This window comes from Myiozetetes cayanensis, unplaced genomic scaffold, assembly GCF_022539395.1.
Source record: "Myiozetetes cayanensis isolate MyiCay16 unplaced genomic scaffold, myiCay2020 scf30, whole genome shotgun sequence".
Taxonomy (NCBI): domain Eukaryota; kingdom Metazoa; phylum Chordata; class Aves; order Passeriformes; family Tyrannidae; genus Myiozetetes; species Myiozetetes cayanensis.
In genome coordinates this window covers 3,842,596-3,863,942 of record NW_026087522.1, presented here as the reverse complement: position 1 = coordinate 3,863,942, position 21,347 = coordinate 3,842,596, and the positions used below count along the sequence as shown (strand labels likewise).

The 21,347-nt window shown below is 49.3% G+C and overlaps 1 protein-coding gene across 2 annotated transcripts in view; it reads right to left on the bottom strand.

Moving 5' to 3' along the window:
• The window catches only part of BAZ1B (bromodomain adjacent to zinc finger domain 1B), a 192,446-nt gene that overhangs the window by 3,667 nt on the left and 167,432 nt on the right, over window positions 1-21,347 (bottom strand). For both annotated transcript variants that reach the window (XM_050325961.1, XM_050325960.1), the window contains exons 8-17: window positions 19,885-20,023; window positions 19,324-19,454; window positions 18,455-18,566; window positions 11,679-11,777; window positions 11,086-11,263; window positions 10,451-10,636; window positions 6,412-6,559; window positions 4,749-4,896; window positions 2,987-3,105; window positions 699-847 (exon numbers count right to left, since the gene is read on the bottom strand). In XM_050325961.1, coding sequence (XP_050181918.1) covers window positions 699-847; window positions 2,987-3,105; window positions 4,749-4,896; window positions 6,412-6,559; window positions 10,451-10,636; window positions 11,086-11,263; window positions 11,679-11,777; window positions 18,455-18,566; window positions 19,324-19,454; window positions 19,885-20,023 — 1,409 coding nt within the window. The remainder of the gene's footprint in view (window positions 1-698; window positions 848-2,986; window positions 3,106-4,748; window positions 4,897-6,411; window positions 6,560-10,450; window positions 10,637-11,085; window positions 11,264-11,678; window positions 11,778-18,454; window positions 18,567-19,323; window positions 19,455-19,884; window positions 20,024-21,347) is intronic.

Sequence of the window (21,347 nt, the reverse complement as noted above, 5' to 3'; positions counted from 1 at the left end):
AAGCTACCCCACACCTAGCATGAGCAGCAGTGAGCCCACAGACCACGAGGAAGGAGAGTGACAGGACACACCAGCACTAGTGCTGGCCAGGGGACAGATGGCAGATCTGCAGGGGGCTGTGACGTGGCCATGGGGCTGGAGTATCCTCACGTATCCCCCGTGGTGTGTCCCTCCCCAGGGACAGACACTGCAGCTCCCCCCACCCAGCACGCACAGACTGCTCTGTGCAAGAGCGTATGGTTTTATTCTTTAAATGTCAAGTGAAACCTAAACCAGCCAAATTATGTCCTGGAGGTTGGGGAGTGACCACACGGACAACAACTGTCAGAAGACGGCCAAGGCTGGGGAGCAAGGGTCCAGCATTGCTGGCATTCCCTGGCCATCCAGGACCCCTCAGTGCCCCCACCTCTCCAGAGAGACATATGGATACTATTTAAAACCCTTTAACAAGCTGCAGGCTGCCTGCTACTCAAGGGGACAATGTGTGAAAGCGGCTGGGGAGGGATGCCTGGCATATCTGTGCTCCGTTTGCACCGGGCCCTTAAGGATATGCCTCCTTTGTTAACCCGCCCCAGCCCAGCCCGGGCTTCCACTAGGATTCAGGGTATTTCTCTGGGAAGGGGAGGGAGGAAGCGTACCACCTGTTTGGTTTGTAACTCACGAAGTGAGCGGCCTCTGGGGAGCAATTTGGCTCTTACCAGCTCGTCGATGTCTGCGCCATTGACAGGTGCCGTGCGCTGCCGGGGTCCCCGGGCCGGGTGCAGCGCCTGCTTCTTCCTCTGGTGCCTTCCCTGCCTCAAGGAGTACATGGAGCCCTGCTTGCCCCGGGCTGCCTTCCTGGGCCTCACTGGAATAGAGAAGCAGTGAGCTTAGAGGAGTGGGAACATCTGGGAGCAGAGACCACCCTCTGCCCTCCACACCAGGCTGAGCCTCGCTCACAGTGACTCCCACATCATGCCAGCTGTGCTCTAACACCCTCTCCAGAGGGGATTCACTGGGCATCACCTCCTGCCCAAAGAGGCCATGACAGGCAACAACCTGCTGCTAAAGGGTGCTCACACACAGCAGATCCTCAAGCTCCAATGGAAATCTGGGATGGCGAATCTCCCCCTGCAGAGCCAAGTGTTGAGACCCCGACGCGTCACTTGAGGGAAGCAATGCAAGGACAGACAGTTGTCTCAAACAGAACTACACTATCCCCTCTGAAAGCACCAGGAGCAGAAACTTGGAGTTTCCCCGGTTTTTGGGGATGGGTGGTTTTTCCAAGCATTTCCAAGCAGCCCATACGGTGGGATAAGCCAGCTGCTAAGCCCCCCTGAAAAGGGAGCTGTGTGCTGGGGGAGTGTCAAGTTACCACAGCCGGGAGCTGCTCCACGTGCTGCAAGTGGGAAACAATGGGATTTTATTCCCTAAGACCGGGGCTGCTGCGTTACATCCCGCAGAAAGGCACTCGCCTGTGCGAGCCTGCCTGTCAGAGCTCCGCACCGGTGGCGCTGACGCACTCCCTTGTCTTAAGTTTCTCCCCATGTATCGGGAGAACGTGCTGGTCTTCCCAAGTCAAACCCGTTCCACCTGGTCCCACGTCCTTGAGAGCAGGCTGTATCCAGCAGGCTGGATCCCTCAGCTGCAGGCTGGGATGCAGCCCCTGTCCCATAAATCACGGAGCCGGCCCCCCGTGCGAGGCGTGTGGCGGGGCCGCGGGACGTCTGCCCGCTGTCACTGCGCTTGTGTGTCAAGCGTGCGGCACGTGCTGAGTGTCTGACGGTCCAACATTCTACGTTAGATCCCCCAGGATAAACGCCACCAGGATTAATGGGACTTCTCTATTAAAACAAAAGTTTTCCACGGTGACCTTTCCATGTTAATGCTCTTTAAAGCCGGGGGGTTGCATTTAGCACTTTATTTTTAGTGCCTGCAGCCTTCTTTTGCTATTGTTTGGAAACCTTGGCTCGGCTCCTGCCTTGGCCGTGCAACATAGGCTGAACACACTCCAAGTGTGGACATGGATACGCCGCAGGACAACAAGCAGCGTGCATAGCCAGGGTATCAGTGAGCCTCCCTGAAACCAGAATAAAGCAAGGGAATCAAGACTTAGGCCTAGATGGAAACCCTCAAAAGGACATGGGATAATCCTCTGGGTCCCAGTCTCTGGATTCCATCTGCCTCTAGTTAAGACAACCTGCAGTTAATGTTATGTCAGTCAAGGGCAGTTTGACAGAAAGCAAACGCTGGCAGTGTGCCCTTCCCAGATTGAGCTTTTCAGTGCAGCAAGTTGCCCAACTGAGACTGACTCTAATTCCCCTAAAACCAAAGTGGATACACAACTAAAGATGATTAAGTGGAGAAGCAGCTATTGAGGAGTCTAGAAATGCCTCTTTTATTCCACCCAGCTGCTCAGGAATGCTCCAGTAAGGCATCCCAAGTGGTCTCTGCACACAACCAAAGGTGCTGGTGCCACACTACACCTGGAGCACTGTGCCTTCCCACTGGAATGGGCAGGGGAAGTGCCAGTCCTATTTCAAAATGCCTCCTTGCCAAACCACTAGAAGTCCTGCACTCAAGGGGCTATGAGCTGGTGGGAAGGAGAAAAGTAAGGAGAGGGGATTGTGGTAAACATTCATAACAGCTTCCAGTGCACCAACAAACCCTGCAGGCACAGGGACTGCCAATCCCAGGAACTGCTGGTGCTGCTGCTCCCACTGCAGCCTCTGCTGATCCTTCCCAGCCCCTGGAATGGTGTCAGTGTTCCCAGGGAGTGACTGGGCAGCAAGTGAGAGCTTGCAGCAGTTTCAATCTTTGCTAGTGCTGACCCCATCACAAAGGGCCAAGGGTTCACTGCAGCTCCCCAGGTAACCACAGCCTTCCCCTGGGACATCTCCCAGTGCTTCACCTGCTGTGTGTGAGTCCCAAATAGGGTCAATACTTTGCACACTGAAGGCAGAAGGTTAATACTTTCTGTTACTTCCCTGCATGGTCAAAGCCTTACATTTCAGTCCAGCAACTTCATAATCTTCTTCCTCCTCCTCTTCCTCCTCAGCATCTGGTTCATCAGAAGCCTCCTCACCTTCTTCACCTTCATCTTCAGCAGAATCCTCTGCATAGCTCCTAGAACAATGCAGGTAAACATGTTTGTGGCACCAGAACCTGGGCGTCAATCAGCAGCTCTGGGCCCCCAGTACTGGTTGTGCTGCACAACAAGCAGCAGGCTCGGCCCAAAGCAGCGCAGAGTTGTAGCTACAACTCAAAGGGCACTTCCCAGGCTGAGTACCTGGGCTGAAAATCCCCAACAGCTGGATCGGGGTCTTTTTTGGTGTTCCAGGCACTGTGACCACATGACAGTGCATTTTAAGACTGGGACTGCTGTGGAATTATTCCTCCCTGAGAGGATGAGCTGCTGTTTTACCCAGGTTTGCAGGCCTGGCCTAAGGAGTTTCAACACGGGGGGCTTTTTCCTGATGGAGTATTTTCCCCATACTCATTGGAAACAGATGCAAGAGCAGAGGGTCAGGCTCCTCAAGTGCCAGTGTCAGAAGCCATCCAACCTCCCTGCCCAGCACGTTCCAGCTTCTCACCTGTGTCTATTCAATCACTCCAACCATTAAAAACCAGGGAAAAAACCAGCATGCACAGGCCAAAGGGAACACAGGCAAAGCTGCTGTGGGAGTCTCAGTCCTCTGAAGAAAGAGGATCTTGAGCAACAAAAGGAATAAACACCCACAGCACAGGGAGGTAAAAGATCTCCCAGGGTGACATTCTTTTCCTGGCTCTGCCAGGAGGAAAATAGAAAGCAGATAACAGGACAGGTGTTCCCCACCTGATGGCTGTGGTCCAGGAGCTGAACAGCTTGCAGGTGACTCTGCCACATCAAAGTAACCATGATCTCAGGCCAGAACAGCTGCCTTTAAGCCCTGTCATTTCTGTACAAGCCTGAGGAACTCTTACACCGTCTCCAGGGAGTAAGTAATACTTTTAAGGCCATACACCACCTGTACAGCACAGGTTGGCACACACCTCTATTTTGCTGCTGCTCTGCCAGGGAGGATCTGTTGGCTGTTCCTATGTCAGGTGCCACTCAACAGCTTCACCTCCCTGACACACAGGGAGAGATGCAGCACAGGCATCATCAGTACAGGACACATACTGCAGAATTCTTAACTTCCAGCCTGTAGTTCAAAAAACAGTGCAACTCCTCGCTGTCAAGGGGCAACTACTCAGTTCTGCTGAATGGAACAACTGATTCCTCCTCAAATCGTGTTCCCTCTGTTGCACTAGAAAGTGTTCCTGAATTATTCAGGTTTACCAGGTCCAGAAAACTATCAGAGTGGCATTTTGTAGCCTGATTTGTAGCAGCAGAGGAGGGGTTGAGCTGCAGACTGGAGTAATGTCTAACTTACAAGAACACCCCAGGAACTCAGCCCAGGGGACCACAGAGCCACAGTGTTACCAACTCCATGAAAAACCAACCCAACCAGCTGCTCCAAATGAAACAACAGCTCTTAGTGCAGCTGAGCTTGGTGGGTGTTTTGTGCATGTTTTCACTGCCAAACACGAGTTATTTATTAAAACTCCTGAAGCTGTCATGGCTCAGTACAACACAGGTGTGCTTAACTTACAGCCCTGAAAAAAAAAAAAAATTGCTTTTTTATTGTTCCAGGGCCGTTTTAACTGGGCAATTTCAAACCTTCCCAAGGGTCTGGTGGAAGCAGGGCTGGGACTGTGCAGTGGGGAAGGGCAGGAGGGTCACTCACCTGCCCCGGGAGCTGCGCCGGGCGGTGGAAGGTTGGCACGCCGGGCACTGCCACTCCCCGTCCGGGATCTCGTAGAGCGCCGGCCGCAGGCAGAACAGATGGAAGGCCTTGTTACACTCGTCACACAGGATCAGTTTGTCATCCTCACCTAGGAGAGGGCAGCTCACTTGTAACAAGGGCCACAGCCCTGCTCAGACTGAGGCAGAAGCTGCTGGAGGGCTGGACTAAGCAAGAGCAAGATGCAGAGTCCCCTGTGAGGGCAGGGACCCTTCCTCTGATGGCCTTTCTCAGGGACCCTTCCTTCTCCATCCCACCACTGCAGTGGAAACCAGCAGTGTTTAAAAACAAACAGAACCAATGCAAAGTCCCCTGCCCTGTAAAGATTTCATGGAGGCAAAGGCAGAAACCTGCCAAAGAGTTTCTACCCAGCCAAACACAGGGGAAAGAGAAGTTTGCTGCAAAGATGCCCCAGAGCTCTAAGAAGCTCTAAAGGCAGCTATTCCTCTTCTAGCCTCAATCTGGTTAACCTGCACAGTATCTTATTTCTGCTCAGGGTAGCAAGTCTACACACAAAATCAGTATGCAGCAGGACCAGTCTCTCTGTGCTTCCCACGGATGCTGGGAAACAGGGAGACAGTCCCAAGCCAGCTTTCCATTTACTGAGGAGGAAAAAACAAAGTGCAGAGAGCTCGCCAGCACATCTCTAACTTCCTAGTTCTTAAATTCTGTGAAACTACCACATTAGTCTCAGCTGAGATGTCCCCTTACTTCTTCCCAGAATTTCCTCTCAACAGCAGGTGGACAGTTTTGCCATTGGTTTGGAATATCCATGAGGCTCCACAGTGGAGGAGGATGTTGCACCAATTCAGCCCTTATTTCTTTGAAGAGGTGGATGGCAAAGCCTTTTGGTAAACAAAAGTGGCCCAGCACTCCCCCAAAGCTCTGCTGCCCTCATTTCCCACTAGTTTTAGCAAGCAGAAAGTGAGACAAAAAGCATGTGGGGAGGCAGAAAGTACCACCAGGCTCTTTCCTCCAGGCTCTCATCCAGCAGGAGGGGTTATGGCAGAACAAACACCAGCACCCTGTCACTGCTGACACCTCTTGTACTTCCCCCTCCACCCGAAAGACTCTAAAGGCCTTCATCCTACAGTGCACACAGAGAAAGTGGTCCCTTGTCACCTGTTTGGTGACTTCCCCAGCTCACTGAGCAGCTCTGCTCCCACTATGCCCTTGGAGCAGCACTATCCCACCTCGCTTTTCCCATAATAACCTTCCCAACCTGTCCTTGCTTGCTCCTTCTCTAAAGAAGGGATTAACTGACAAGGCTGAGAGACCCAAAGATCATTCCAAAAATGAAAGCAGGGAATGGACAGTGGCATAAGTGTTCCCAGAAGGATTTGTAGATGACTTGTGTCCAAGTACCCTAAATATCCAGGGGACAGCAGCTCTGCAACGTTCTGCAAGACCGGGGACTGGTTTCGTAAGAATGGTTTAGTGGAGTCAGGGTCAAATGCTTCTGTGAGATCGCTGCTGACTGTAAATCCTGACATTCAAAACTCAAAATATAGCCACAGGCACAGTGACAGACTCCAAGGGCGCAGTTGCCCAAGCAGGGCCTGGAGGGGTGACAGGAATTCCCCCTGGAGGGGCAGGAGCGCGTTACCTTTCTTGCGGCACACTTTGCACCTGGCGTTCTCGGCTGACATGTCCCACTTGATGCAGGCGTCCAGCATTCCCAGCAGCACGTGCATCCGGGAGAAGGTCTGCGCCTCCCGGATCGCCGTCTTCCACTTCTCCATGGCTGAAGCAACCTGCAGACAGACAGACAGACCTAACAGCTTACACACAGCTGGGAGATGTTTTCATCTCCTTTAGCTGGGGCCCTTCTAACCAAAGCCCAGCTCTGTATTTCTTTCCTTCCCTGTCGCCTCAGCAGTCCTGGTTGTGGTTTACCCATATCCAGCCTCCCTGGATCAGACAGTTTGTCCACAAGAGTCCATCCCCTTTTGCATTTCACAGCCAGGCTGAAATAAGCTACGTGAACCCCACTGAATTCCTGCTCTGGAGGTCTAACCCAAACAATCAGCAGGCTGAGAAAACAAAGGGCAGAAATTTAGTAGTGTAAAATGTGGGATGAAAGTCAGGGAACAGCTGGCAACCCCACTGCAGGGAGGTGGATTGGAGTGGCCTGTGCTGCCCTCCAGTGGGTACCACAGAGGCACCTACCTGGATATCAGCAACACACTCCTGGTCCTCCTGATCCCTGAGTTGCTCAGGTGGAGAGCAGACCCTGTGTCACCAGCTGCAGACTTGTCCTTCTGGTCCCTGATCTCCTCAGATGGAGGGAGGACCTGTGCCACCAGCTACAATCACACTGGACAGGCATTTGGAGCCCCAAATGTGAAACCAGCCGCTTCCCTGAGACAGGATGACTTCAGCACATGGGAAATCCCAGAAGGAGCTGGGAGTGAGGATGACAGCATCAAAGCAGAGCTCTGTCACTAGGGCAGCTGTGGGGTCTGCACTCAGCAAGGCCCATGGGAACCTCACACCCAGCTCAGGAGGTTTGGAAACACCGTTGTGGTAAATCGGAAATGCAGCAGGACAGAAGCGATGCAGAGCCATGTCCCACTCCACTGGTAATCCTGTGCCCTGCAACAATGAGGTGATGGCCCAGACATGACAGGGACATAATAGGACTCAAGTCAACGTTCTTCTACCCCAGGAGAATGAAAAAACAAACAAGTGAAGTGTCAGATGGGAAAATCCAAACTCTGCAGCTGACAGCAATTTGGGAGCCAAACAAAACCCGGGAGTTTTGCAGAGTTGCACATTCTCCCCTGACTGAATTTGAGGAAGCACAGCATATATTAGATGCTTGGAAAAACACACAAAAGTGTTCTGAAATGCCAACATCCTTGCTGCCATTGCTGGTGTGATCCTGGAGCCCAAGCCATCAGAGACAACCAGAAGACTGCCCAGCCCACTGTGGAGGTTACACAGCCCCAGTGCTGTTTCTTTGCAGAACATTGTTGAGGTGCTTCACATACTGTGTAATTGATTTTCCAAGGAACTGTTCCATGGGTTTTGCTGTTAACATACTGGGTAACTGCCGGGCCAAGATAAATCTGCAAAAGCTGTTGGCAAGTTTTGCTCAGATATTTCTCCCCAAGTCTGTGGAATTTAACAGATTTCTAGCCCTGCTTCCCAAGCATCAGGAGACTGTGGCATTTGAGCAGTACTGGTATCAAGGGAGTTCTGGCTGCCAACTAGGCAAAATGGGAGACTGGAAGAAGTTACTGAGGTCCCCTCCTGACTGGAGAGGAGCAATGCAGCAGGGGAAAGAAACAAAGCAAAAAACAAACCTCAAAATACTACAGGAGAAGTCCTCAGTCATGTGCCAACGACCTCAGAGTGACAGAGAACACCTTCTTTGGTAAAGGTGGACAAAGCCTCCAGCTAGACAGGCTCTCAGCTGGGATCCTGAGCTGACAGAAATCCCTTGGAACAGCTAAAACTGGAACTGCTTGGTTGTGAAGCTGCTCTTGAAAGGATTGTCTGCAGGTAAGACTGACCCTCCCGTTGCCAGCACTGCTGAAAAGCAGGTCATGGGGGTGATAACACACCCAGAACCCACCCATGCTCTTCTCTCTGCTCAGGCTGTCGAGCTGCAATGCCACACTGCAAACAGGTCACATATTCCCTGGACTATTCTGGGACAGCCCAGTGTGTTACTGCCACTGGAAATGTGCATGTTTGCACCAACAGAGGCACCAGACTGATTTTCAGGAGCAGCCCTAAGCCAGGTCTCCCTGCAATCCTTTGCCACTCAGCAGTGTGAGCTCCAGCCATGCAGCTGAGCCAGCAGGAACCCTTAGTACAGACAATTGTGTCAGCAAACGGGTGCCTGCTAAGCCATAACTTGTTTCTCACAGGGAAAACGAGACATAACTATACCACAGGGCTGCAATTCCATTCCTGAAGTCTGGAAGCACATTGAGTGTGTTTTTCCAGTGTGGCTATGCTGTATTTTACCTGCTATGTGCTCTCAGTGCAGTTCTGGCTCAAAAGGGTTCATAATTCTTGGCCTACTCAGCAGATTTGTCTTTAGAACAGTCTGCCTGGCAGTCAGGGGTTTTCATCAGATAACTTTATCTAAGAACTAGGCTGCTCTTTCAAGGTCATCTATAAAGGTTTTCTGCTTTGGCAAAAAGAAGGCTCATTCCAGATAAACTGAGGCAAAGAGAAAAAAAATCCCCAAAGCAAACAAACCAACAAACAAACTCAAACCCCCAAAAATTGAACATTGCACTGCAGAAAGAAATGCTCCAGAGACAATGGCACAACACCAGAGTCAGAGGGCAGATTCAAAATTGGCAAAGTTTAAATACTCCAGGACAAGTGAGGATTGTGAAAATTTCAAGTGTCTATCCAAATTATCCTGCTAACAGGGCAATCCCACAGCCTAGCAAAGACCTGATGTTCAAACAAGGGTTCAGCAGACACTGACAGGAGTTTAAAAAAAAAAAAGATTCAAGAATCCACACTAAAAACCCCACCCTCAGGATCAGTCATAGAATCATGGAATGGTTTGGGTTGGAAGGGACCTCAAAGCCCACCCAGTTCCACCTCCTGCCATGGGCAGGGACACCTTCCACTATCCCAGGTTGCTCCAAGCCCTGTCCAACCTGGCCTTGGACACTCCCAGGGAAGGGGCAGCCACAGCTTCTCTGGGCAACCTGTGCCAGGGCCTCCCCACCTTCCTAGGGAAGAATTTCTTCCCAATATCCAATCTAAACTTCCTCTCTGTCAGTCTGAAGCCACTGCACCTTGTCCTGTCACTCCATGCTCTTGTAAATGCTCTCCCTCCATCTTTCCTATAGGTTCCCTTCAGGTAAGCATCTAATACTTCTTTTTTATGTTGGGAACTTCAAAAGGTTCTGCTGATCCAATTCTGATATTGCTGCTTCTGCTGCTGTCAGTCATCAGTCAGGGCAGAGCACACTTTGCAGGGGGCAGTGGGGAAAGCCTTGTCATGGGGCACTGTTCAACTCGGTGCATAGAAACTGCCCCCAAGCACAAGTCCCCCCGTGAGGGTGAACCACTGGTACAGCTCAACTGCCTGCAGGACCCTTCCCAATCCTCCACAGCTCCTCTCCATCCCTTTGATTTGGAGGGATATGTATTTAGACCCATAACACCCCTTTTTCTCTCCTGCAGGTACACACAGCTTGTTTGCCCAGATATCTCCATGAGTGTCTCCACACAGCCAACAACTTGTATCTCCTCTTGCCTGACAGTGGAATTTTATCTAAAACTCACTCAACTTGCAGTCACCAGAACCTCTGCAGGTCTCTTTGTGGATTGAGGGCACCATCAGTCCTCTCTGATGGATACAACTCTTAAGTTCTGTGAAAATGTTCCATAATGTGCTTTTATTAAAGAGAAACTGTACAGAGGGAACTTGACCTATTTCCTGTCACAGAGGGAAAATTAACTGCAGCTCCTCAGTATTATTTTGATTTTTCCCTATACCTTCACTCCTCAAAATAAACATGGAACACCTGGCCCCTCAAACACCACACCCACTGCACTCCAAACCTGAAATGGGAGGAAGCTGCTCAGGATTTAGTACCCCACAAATTGCACTGCTCAAAGAATTCTATTGCAAGACCAAACCAGAGCCCTGAGGTGAACAATACCTTGGCTTCTTCTGCCATTTTCTTGTCTTCATCTATCTCCTCAGCCTTGGCAATGTAGTCCTCTCCTTGGTGTTTCCTTCTCTTCTGCTTGGGGGCCATGAAACCTTGCAGGAACTTCTTCACAACCCCAGCCTGGAGTGCAATCACACACTCTCCAAAATCCTTCAGGCTCTCCAGTGAGGACACCTGTTGGGAAGAGCATATGATCCCATAAGAGCTGGATGTTTCTCTGTGCTGTGTAGGTGGGTCTGTCCTGCAAATGGACACCCGTGAAAACCACAATAAATGAGGTATCTACCACATCTGGTTATGCACTCAGCATATTGCTGCTGTCTCAACAAGACATGCTGGCTTTGATGTAGAAGATAAAAATCACCTACAGAGTTCTGCTAATGCTCCATAGAGAAGTCTGCCACCAGAAATAGGAAATGGGACAAATGAAAAGCTGTGCAGGACACCCAGCTCCAACATTATGACCCACCTACACCAAAAAGACCCTCAAGCCAGCATCCGTGTCATCTTGAAATAATACTTTAGAAACAAAGGACAAACGAGAAAACTGATTTTCCTGCTCCTCTTGTCTGAGAAAAATAAAATGACACCTGTCTTGCTCAGTACTTTGCCTGTGCACTCACTTTTGCTTCATACTCTGGCGTCACATCGACGTAGCCCAGGCCTCCCTTCTGCAGCCGCGTCGCCACCTCGATCAGGTCACTCCGGAGGTAGTTCAGCAGCTCCTGGTTGCCATCACAGGATTTGAGGCCCAGGTTCTGTTTCCGAGCCAAATGGATGGAATGTGTGATGTCCTGATACCTGGAAAACCAAACCCAGCCTTGGAACACAGAGCACTGCCCGGGGAGCTGGGCAGGCTCCAGGACAATGGACTCCATCGGGAGTTACGAGCTCCAGCAGTGCAGAACGTTCTCTGAAAGGCACCTGAAGGCACAGGGCAGTTCTGGCTCTGCCAGCACTGCCTTTGTTCCAGTTTCATGGAGCAATTTAAAGACGGACAGAACCTCCTCACTGATCACAGCGTGACTTATCAAGGACCTGCAGTTACTGCCCAGGAAAACCAGCAATTTCTCAACCTCAGTGTCCTCCTCTTTTCAGCACAGGAATGACCAAAGCCCAGCCCAGGATGTTGCCCCAGGAATGGCAGGGATTGCTGTGCTGAGGACACACTATGACTTGGAGAAAGCACACAGAGGAAAACAAAGAGCAGGCTCACTTTTTCTCCAAGCGCTCCTTGAGCTGGCTCTCCCTGACTCCTTGGGGGTGCAGGCAATCCAGCAGCTCATCCAAATCCTTCTGACTGTCACAGAGAAACCTGGAAGACAGAACATGCACCATCATCAGCTAAGGTATCTCTGTGGCAAGAGAGTTTCTTCTTCTAAATGGTTCCCAAGGATCAGTAGGTAGGGATGACAGGTAACCTATATTCCAACCCCAGAGAGTAAGGTGAAGCACTTCCAGGAATGCTGGCAGAACTCTGACTCAGGCTGGCCTCATTTCACAGTCCCCAAATGTAGTCAACTCCAGGGTAAGCAAAAAAAAATCAAAATAAACACAGAACTGATTTATTGATGTATTTTCCCCATTAAGTTCATTAAAGCACTGGTATTTGAATTTAGTCATCTACCCCAGGGACTCCATTCACTATGCTGCAGTTGGTTGAAGTGATCTGAATGTCACATTAGATGCACTGCAAGGATTACCAAGCCGTGCCCTGCACAGCACAGCAATGTAATCCTATCTTCTTTCATTAACAAGAGGTCCCCAGATTAAAAAGGGGATGTCCTGGCTGATCCCACAACTGCTGCTGCTGGAGCCCTGTCCCTGTAAGTGCACGAGTCCTCCTCTCTGAGCTCACCTGCATTTCAAAGGTCAAGTGCAGAATGTGAAAATCATACTCAGCAACCTGAAACCTTCCTGCTCAGGAACCCTTCAGGACAGGGATGGCCACCAGCAGTTATCCCAATCTAAAAGGGGAACACTTCTGCAGAGTTCTCTAAACCAGGCACTCTCTCTGCGATTCCAAAGCACAATCATGTTTTCACACTGGGTTGTAGATTTAAACTAGTTTTAAGGCAGCCTGAAATTCTGCTCTTTCCCTCTTTTTTTTTTTTGTCAGCTCTATTCTAGGATGCCATAAGGCCTCCTCACCTGATGGGGCAGGGATTCAACCTGAGCTTCAGAGCTCATTTACAGAAAATAAGACTAATTTCAAATCTTCTAGAAGAGGACTGCTCGTCAGAAAAAGGAAGTCATGGAATAGGAAAATCACCCTCATATGGAAACAGCTCCAAAGGACCACTCTGTGATCCTTACCAGCCACGGAGAAGATTCCAGATCTAATTTTTCTTCTTGGGCACAAGCTCAGATGAGCTGAGCAACAACTAGACAGAGATGGTGTTCTGGCTCCTCCTGGAATACCAGTCTCCACAATGCTTATTTAGGCAGAAATACCTACTAAATACCAGATCCGAAAATATTCTGTAATTCTAGCGTGCTTGTATTAGGGGAATGCCTCACAACTTGCATTCAGCTAGGCAATTAATCACTCTAATAAAACATAGGATTGTTTAAAAATGGAAGGAAAATGGTTTCTTGCCAGTCACTTGCTTCAGTACATCCAACCCTCTGCACCCTGAGATCAAAACTCTTGGCCACCACCATCCTCTGCATCCCCTCCCCGTGAGAAACAGGATGGAGCAGCTCCAGACCTCCTTCACTCAGAAGAATCTGTCACCACCTGGAAATGGCATAAACCAAGCTCCAAAACAGTTCCCCTGCAGATACCCAGATTCCCAAACACGTTGAGGTTGCCCAGGTTATGATGAAACAACATCAGACACTGCTGGCGACACATCACGGGATCCATCTGGAAAAATATCCAAGACAACCATGCCCAAGCTTTCTCAGCTTTCCTTCATGGTGGTAAATCCAGGGGGGATTCCCTGGACTGTTTTGTCTTACTATAAAAACGAAAAGGCAGTGGAAACAGTGGGCATATGGCACTGGGATTCTCCAGTGTTTTGGGAAAAAACAACACAGGCTGCTGGGCAGCTGCAGAAAGCAGCTCCCATCCTTTTCACAAAGCCAGAGGTAAGCCCTGGCACAACTTTGTCCCTGCTGAAAAGGAAACTGGACAGGGAAAAAAGAACATCTGCAACAGGCACTTGAGTCTTCCCAATTCACCCTGAGTGTAAGAACTGGGATTTCTGGGAGAAATCTGTTCTCCAGCCTGAACTCAAATGTGCAAAACATAAACATATCAGAGGCACTGAGTAGTGGAGTGGCACTTTGCTGCTCTGTGCAGCCACAGCTCCTGCTTCCCAGACTAGCTCTAGGCACTCCCTACTACCTGTAGGAACTACCTGCACCTCCAACTGGGGCTCAACCAGCTCCAGGCTGGGAGCATGGACATGGTAAGACAGGGCTGGCATTTTAAAGGGGGGAGGCAAGAGTAAGTCTTTCTGAGAGGGAGAGGAAGGCAAGCAATGCCCTTCATGTGGCCTGACACAGTCTTAAGGCCACTCCAGGGGATGGGAAAGATGCCTTTGGGAGAGTCAAGATCAGATGGAAGTCTTCAAACTGATCAAAAAAGGGGAAATTCTGACTGGTGTAAGGGCTTCCTACATCCCTAAAGAACAGCCTAGATTCTCTCCTGACATTTCTGGCAGCACAAGCCACACTGGTCAGCAACCAAAACAGAAGGGACAAATGGCACAAGCAGCAAGTCAAAAGGAGCTCCCAGTATTCACTCAGGCTGAGAATTCCTCCCTGTTCTCAGGCTACAAGGGACAGAGAAAGGTATAAAACCTGGACTAGGGAATGGAGAAATCGAGAGGACAACATCTAGAGGAGCCCAGGACCAGTACCTGCTCTGGAGGGTTGGTGGAAACAGGGGAACTCCATCTGTAGAGTATAGGCTTGAGAATGGAGTCTGTCAGCACCCACTCATGGTTAACTCAAATTGTCTGCTGAGGGGACCCGCCAAACCATGCTGAATTCCTGATAGATGAAGAACAACGGGAGTTACTCTGCAGAGATGCCACTGTTTCCAAAATTCAACTGCTTTCTGACCAGGATGAGCAAGAAGTCTCCTGCATGCTAATACCCTTGCAAAGGCTGTGTGTGACCTGTGATTCCTGCAGGGAAGGCCAGGATAGACACAGCTCACAGGCACTGTGGTATGGACTAACTCCTTCATGGATCACGTGCCCAGAAACTTTAAAAAGGGAGATTTTTTTTAATAAGCATCAATATCTGTGCAAGTGGGGCACAAGGTTAGGAAAGGGACTGGGCCATCTGTCTGGAGAAGACAGAAGCAACCTAATGTTAATGATTCTGTACAATGATTCAGCCTCTGCACTTTCAGGACAAAACACTGGGCCCTCTTCTTTTCGGGGACAAAGTACTGAAAGCAGAACCATTTCCATGAGACACTGTTTGTGTAACTCCTGACAGAAGTATGAAATCTATTTCTCCCTTCACCAGGACCCTACCAGCTCCCATCCCATCCTTGAGGAGAAAAGGGGTAGGACTGTCAAATACAAGTATTCAGAGCTGATCTGGTATTTAATTTCAAAGTCTCCTCACTCTGAAGTATAAAAGGGTAAAGCTCTACATGCACTGTGAGGTTACTCAATCCCACATCAGACACACCACCAGGAAAAGACACAGACAGCAGGACTTAAAGCAAAACACAAAGAAATGAAGCTTCCTATGCACATGCCAACATCATGAGTTATGGCTGGAAGAGTCCTTGCATCCCAACAACAGGGCATGTAGAGAGCCAAGGACTCCACTGTGGGCTCAGGGCTCCTCAGGGTGTCCAAGGACAACGTGCAAAGAGCAGCCAAGGAGGAGACTCTTCCATAACCATCTACGCTCCAGAGAGTCCTTGAGATGGGAGAGATCAATGACAGTGGCCCCAGAGGAAAACACAGGAATAGGAATATGGATTTCCTCAGAGGGAAATTCTAGTTCCTGTCTATCCCCTGAAATAACAGCTCTCAGGCTGTCACTTGGCTTTCTGTGGAAGCTTACCTGTAAATGGTGGCAGCTGTCAGACAGGTACTTAGCAAACAGGCTCTTTGCAGCTTCAGAGCTTTAAGGAAAAGCCTTTCAGCTGAGGGAGCTTATTGCTCAGCTGCAGGCATGGCTTTGGGTGCCCCGTCAGTCAGAGAGAGGCAGCCAGCACAGCAGAGGGGTGAATTAGAAGGGGTTATGTGTCCTTTCAGAGGCTGCCCCCCTGCCCCTGCTCAAGGCCCAGGCCTGGCTCAGATCCTCCACCTGCATTACTGCAGCTCCCAGCTGCCCTGCCTGGCACAGCAGTGCACAGGGGCACAAGCATCTCATGAAAAAACAGCAGGTGCTGTGATTGTCAGCGTTTAGAGTCCTTCCCAGCAGGGACTAGAAAGGATAGATGTTAAAGGCGCTGTGGCCAGGCCAAGAAAATCCCCCAGCTCAGTGTCTTATCTCTGAGTGGCCAAGGGGCAGCACAGGTACCTGCCCCTCCAGATTGCAGCATCTGCTGGTTCGAGGATTTCCCTGTGTGCCAGGACAGGAACCTTTGTGCTTCCTGTTCCTCAGTGAACTCCTCTCTCAGCAGTTTGTCCAGCTTTGAACAGGTACAATTCACAATCCACAGCACCTGACAGCAGTGAGTTGTGTACCTCAGCTGTAGCATCTTTCTATTTTAGAACTGCCATTTGCTAGCTTAATTTCCTGATCCCTTTTTTCTGTATCAAAAGAATTCCTCTGTCTTCAGGAGGTTTCCCCATTCTCCTCCAGCATTATTCTCCATCTCCATGCTGAACATACAGGTTGGAGTATTTCTGTAATTTATTTCATGTTCCTTGGCCAATTATTCACTCATGAGAAGAGTTTCCCTCTTCTCCTAAGGCAAACCCTGTAACAACAGATCTGGTGAAGCAAGATTGTTTCCCAAGGGAAAATGAAAATTGTTTTCCCCTTAGTCTGTACTTCAGTTTAGCATCCCTTTTATTTCTTTCATTTAGACTCAACCACAGGTTTTTAAGTAGGCTTTCTTCCTTTTAACAGCTTCCTTATGCTGATGTGAGCCACAATGTGAGCTGCTGGGTTTTTTCCCAAGTCCCTCAAACCTTTTTCTCAAAGGTAAGAGGCAGCACCTGCTCTAAAGCTCTTTGAAAGTGTTTTAGGCTTCTGGCTACCTTTAAGCTTTTAAAGAAGCTTCTTAATTCTTTTAGTTGCTCTCTTTTTTACACAAAGGAGAACACCATCCATTATGGCCACTCCATACAAAACAGAACATAACTCAGCACTGAGTGTGTCCAGGACCTGGTTCCAAGAGCTGCTCCTCCCAGGCTGTGTGACTGGTTACTCCATGCAGCACTCCTGCCTCTGTCACCACTCTGATCTCTCTCAGCATGTCCTTGGGAGTTGCCAACCTGACAGAGCAGATGAAACACTGTGCTTTTTCAAGTTCAGCCTGGAGTTACAACTTACAGGCATTCTGTGTTAATTAACTCAACCAATCTGGTTCTTTGCTGCCCTCAGGGTTAGCAATACGCACTCTAAATTTAAGGTAGTTTTCCTCACAGAATTGGTCCTTCTCCTGGAACACACCTTGCCATCTCTGCTCAGTGAAGACAGAGAAGGCAGTTAGAAAGAGCAGAGGACTTCCCTGTGGATCACAGTGCCCTCCACAGCCCCTGTGCAGCACACCCATTCTCTAGGAAAGCCCAACTGCCTGAATTTTGGCCACATAACAAGACATGCAAAGGCCCAGACTGAGAGTGGGGTGGGGATTTCTCCTGGCAGGATGGGGCAGAGAAGGAAAGCACAGGAACTCTGATCTCCTATACCTTGCTGCCATAACAGAAGGGGTAGAGCAATACAAAGAGCCATCCCCAGAGCTGATGGCTCAGATGAATCAAGACACCCACAGATTTCAGCCCCTTTGACAGTTCCTGGTGGGTGAGCAGGAACATGTTTGGTAAAGTAGCTCTGACTGTTCCTTGGAGCTGAGTTCAACTTCTATTTCTCAAAGACCAAGTAACCCCACTCTGTGTGTCAGGAGTGGAGAACTCTGGGGAAGAGACCCTGCTAAGAGGGGAGCTACAGGAGCATGTACTTCTCAGGGTTATCTAAAAAATGCAGTCCTTTACAGGCAGTTAACAGTTTTTAGCCAGTGTTTCCTGGTGTGTGGGCACTGCTGAACACTCCTTAACACACAGAGCAACACTCAACACAGGAGAATTTCTTTAAGGACACTGCTAGGGCCAATTACTGGAGCAAGTCCCAGTCAAACACGCTCAAAGGAGATCTGATTCACTTAGAAGACATTGCTTGGCATTGGGAAGCATTTACAGGGATAACAGGCTGTCAGCATGGAAGAATAACTTGGCTAAGCTATAACTATCAGCAGGGACAAAAATTAATTCTATGGTGCTATAGGAAAACAAATGGACACCACCACAGCCTGCTGGGAAGCCTGGGAAAAAGAAACTGGAGGAGATGAGGAGCTGGAGGAGGGCTCTGCACATCTCACATAGTACAGGAACAGGAAGGATATAGGCCTGTCTCAGAGATGTCCAGGAAGACTTAAATTTCTTGTGCTCAAGGGTCCCATGTGCCACAACTCAGGTCTGCTGAGATGAACCACAAACAAAAGCCCTGACACTGCTCCCCTCCTCTTTTTTTTTTAAGTATCACTTACCAATCCTGATAAGTACACAGCAATTTATCAAAGTAGCATATTACCAGCTTAATTTTTACTGGCCTAAAGTCCGATTGATTAGGTTGAATAAAGATTCCACTGGCTCTTGGACTGGCTACCCTGTTAGCAGGCAGTGATAACATCAGCAGCAAAGGCCTGGGGAGCTGCTGAACCAACCCAACTGCTCAGCACTGAAAGAATAACAGGTTTGTAGCAGGGCCTAGCAAAAGAAATGTGTCTAGACTCCTTGACCTCTACACTCTTGAGTATTTTGGAGCTATAAAAATGCATGTTACCATAAGTTCTGGCCCTGCTTGGGAGTGGTGGTCTCGGCGGGCAGGTCTGTGCTGGGCACGGAGCGGGGCAGTTTGGTCCCTCGGCCGTCGCTGCCTGTGCTCTTCCGCTTCTCTGCAAGAGAAAAGCAGAGGCTCAGGTGGATTCCTGAGCAGCATTCCTGCTATTCCCAAAAAAATAGAAACCCCCCACTTTCACTTTTTAGCTGTGTACTGATAATGCACTTTGAGAACTGAAGGAGTTATAAGCAGCGTGTGTTTGCATTTCTGAGCATCTTGGACAATGGTATTAAATCCTGACACGGATTTAAACCTCTGCTCACTTAAGCACTTGCTTGTTAATTCTCCAAGGAACGTGATGAAATCCTGCCCACTGGCTGGGAAAGCACATGGGCAGCAGCTGAGAGATAAAAACAGCTGGAAGCAAGAGATGTCCAGGAACACAGCTGGTCAGTATTTGAAAGAGTTCACATAAGAAAATATACCCGTGGAGGGGCTTGGAATGATACATTTCCAGCTCAACCAGCCACTAGGAAAGGTGACTGCTAAGTTACACCTGGATGAAGGATCTCACTGTAGGTTTGCACTGTTCCATTCCCCTACATATGTCTGCTCTGCCCCTTGTCCAAGACAGTCCCACCAGGTGAGGGCTCAGATGTAACCCCATAAGCTCTCCCCTGCGGGATTGCTGCAGATGGACTCAGTGCCAGCCTGTGATGATGTTCCAAAAGCAAGAAATAACCAGGACTGAAACTCAGCTGGAACCAGATTATAGCAGCCTCTTCTGTCCCAAGAACTATTTCCACATACAAATGTTAAGTTTCCTTCCCCACACATGGATTTTTGCCCCCAGAGAAGCGTGGTGACCGTACCTCCAGGGCTGTGCTCCTTCTTCAGATCCTCCTTTTTCTGGTGGGGCAGGGTGAACCTGTAGTCTATACTGTCGTGTACCCAGCCCTTCTCGATGAACAAGCCAGGAACCTCATCTGAGAACAGCCAATACCTGCAGGAAACACGTGTGTTAACAGGGCCCTGCCTCCTCTGCTGGCTGGTTACACACACAGGGTTTTATTTGCACCGAGGGGAGAAGCATCCGTGTGCATCTGAATCCATGTGTGTCTATCTTAGCCCAGCTGAGAAACATGGAAAGCTTTGATTAGAATCCATTCTAGGAGCATTCCTGTGCAACAAACATGGAAAAAAAAAGACAAGATGACTGTAATGAGGGTCCTGAGCATTGAGGCTGAGTGATCCTGACCTCCATCGGAAGGCCTCAGAAAGCCGGGCATGTACCCAGCCACTACACTCCACATGCACAAAAACCTCCCTTCTCTCTTCTCCACAATTCCTACACCCCTTTCCAGGGGCTGCTGTCTGACAGAGCCCCTCTCCCAGGGCAGAGCTGCCAAGCTCAGGGGGGTTTCCTTTCCCACCTGTTGTGGTTCCTGTCGGTGCCCACCGGGGTCCTGCGCATCACCAGCTTGGCCTTGGCAATTCCATCCTGGAAGGTTTTCTCAGCTGCAGCTTTATGCCTCCGGATTCTTTCTTCCTCTGCTTCTTTCTCCATCCTCACTGTTGGAATTAGCACAGAGCAGAATTAGCTTTCCTTTGTTGTATCCAGACACCAATATTGTCTTTTATTTTACACTACGGGGGTAAAAAAAAAAAAAATCTATTGGGGATTTTAGTTTTTTAGTTAATATTCTTTTAGCACAACCATCCAACCTTTTGTTTTACTTTCCACCCACCATTCTAGAAAAAACGTCAAGAATTAAGAAGTCAAGGCATAAGGATGAACTGGGCTGAAGAAAGCCTGGATAAAAATTGTCTGGAGAAATTAGTCCTTATTGTTATTTCCCACTGTAGGAAATGTGGGAGAGCATTAAAATAGAAACCTCAGTCCTCCCACTCATGACAGAAGTACTGAAATTTTAGTAGCTTTCAATATCCACGGCTGTGGACAAAAAACAGGGAAAAGAAAAATATGAAGTGGCCTAAATCCTGGCATCACAGGCTCCTGGCAAGAGATTAAAAAGCAAAACTTGCCCTTTCATATCTCTGGGTAAGGAGCTGGAAGCAAGGCAGCTTCTGCCATGAATCATGCCATGGAATCACAGAATGGTTTGGGGTGGAAGGGACCTTGAAGATCATCTCATCATCATCATCATCATCAGGGTGGGGAGGCCCTGGCACAGGTTGCCCAGAGAAGCTGTGGCTGCCCCTTCCCTGGAAGTGTCCAAGGCCAGGTTGGACAGGGCTTGGAGTAACCTGGGATAGTGGAAGGTGCCCCTGCCCGTGGTAGGGGGTGGAACAAGATGAGCTTTAAGGTCTCTCCCAGCTTAAACCATTCTGGGATTCTTGGTCTCCTACAACAGATATTCCCACATTCCAGCTAAGGCACACAAGCCAGGCTCCATGGGGGATGCTTGTCCCTCAGTTGTTTCAGAAATAACAAAGACAAGCTATGCTGTTCACCTTCCTCTGGCCAGTAACCACATTTACAACTCCCCCAAAAAAATCATTAACATGTAATTCCAAAGTGTTTTGCTCTTCACATCCACACTCCTCAGCAAACAGCACTCCTTACACAGACACACACAAAGTTTGGTGTTGCAGCTCATGATTCAGAGGTTTGAGTGGACAATTTATATTTACACAGCTCCATAACTAATTCCTTAAGTGAGAAACTGCAAGCTGAGGTTTATTGTTCAAGTCTTCCTGATCTGGGAGAAGGGCTGCTGGCATCAGTCTGATAATGTGCAGGGCAGCAAGGCCAGCAGTAGCTATAGGAACTGGCTTTCAGGCAGGAAGCAGCTCCTCTCTATGGAAGAACCACATGATATTTGGACAGACAAATTTTTGGTTGTTTTCTGTTTCCAAAACAGATACTCTGTCA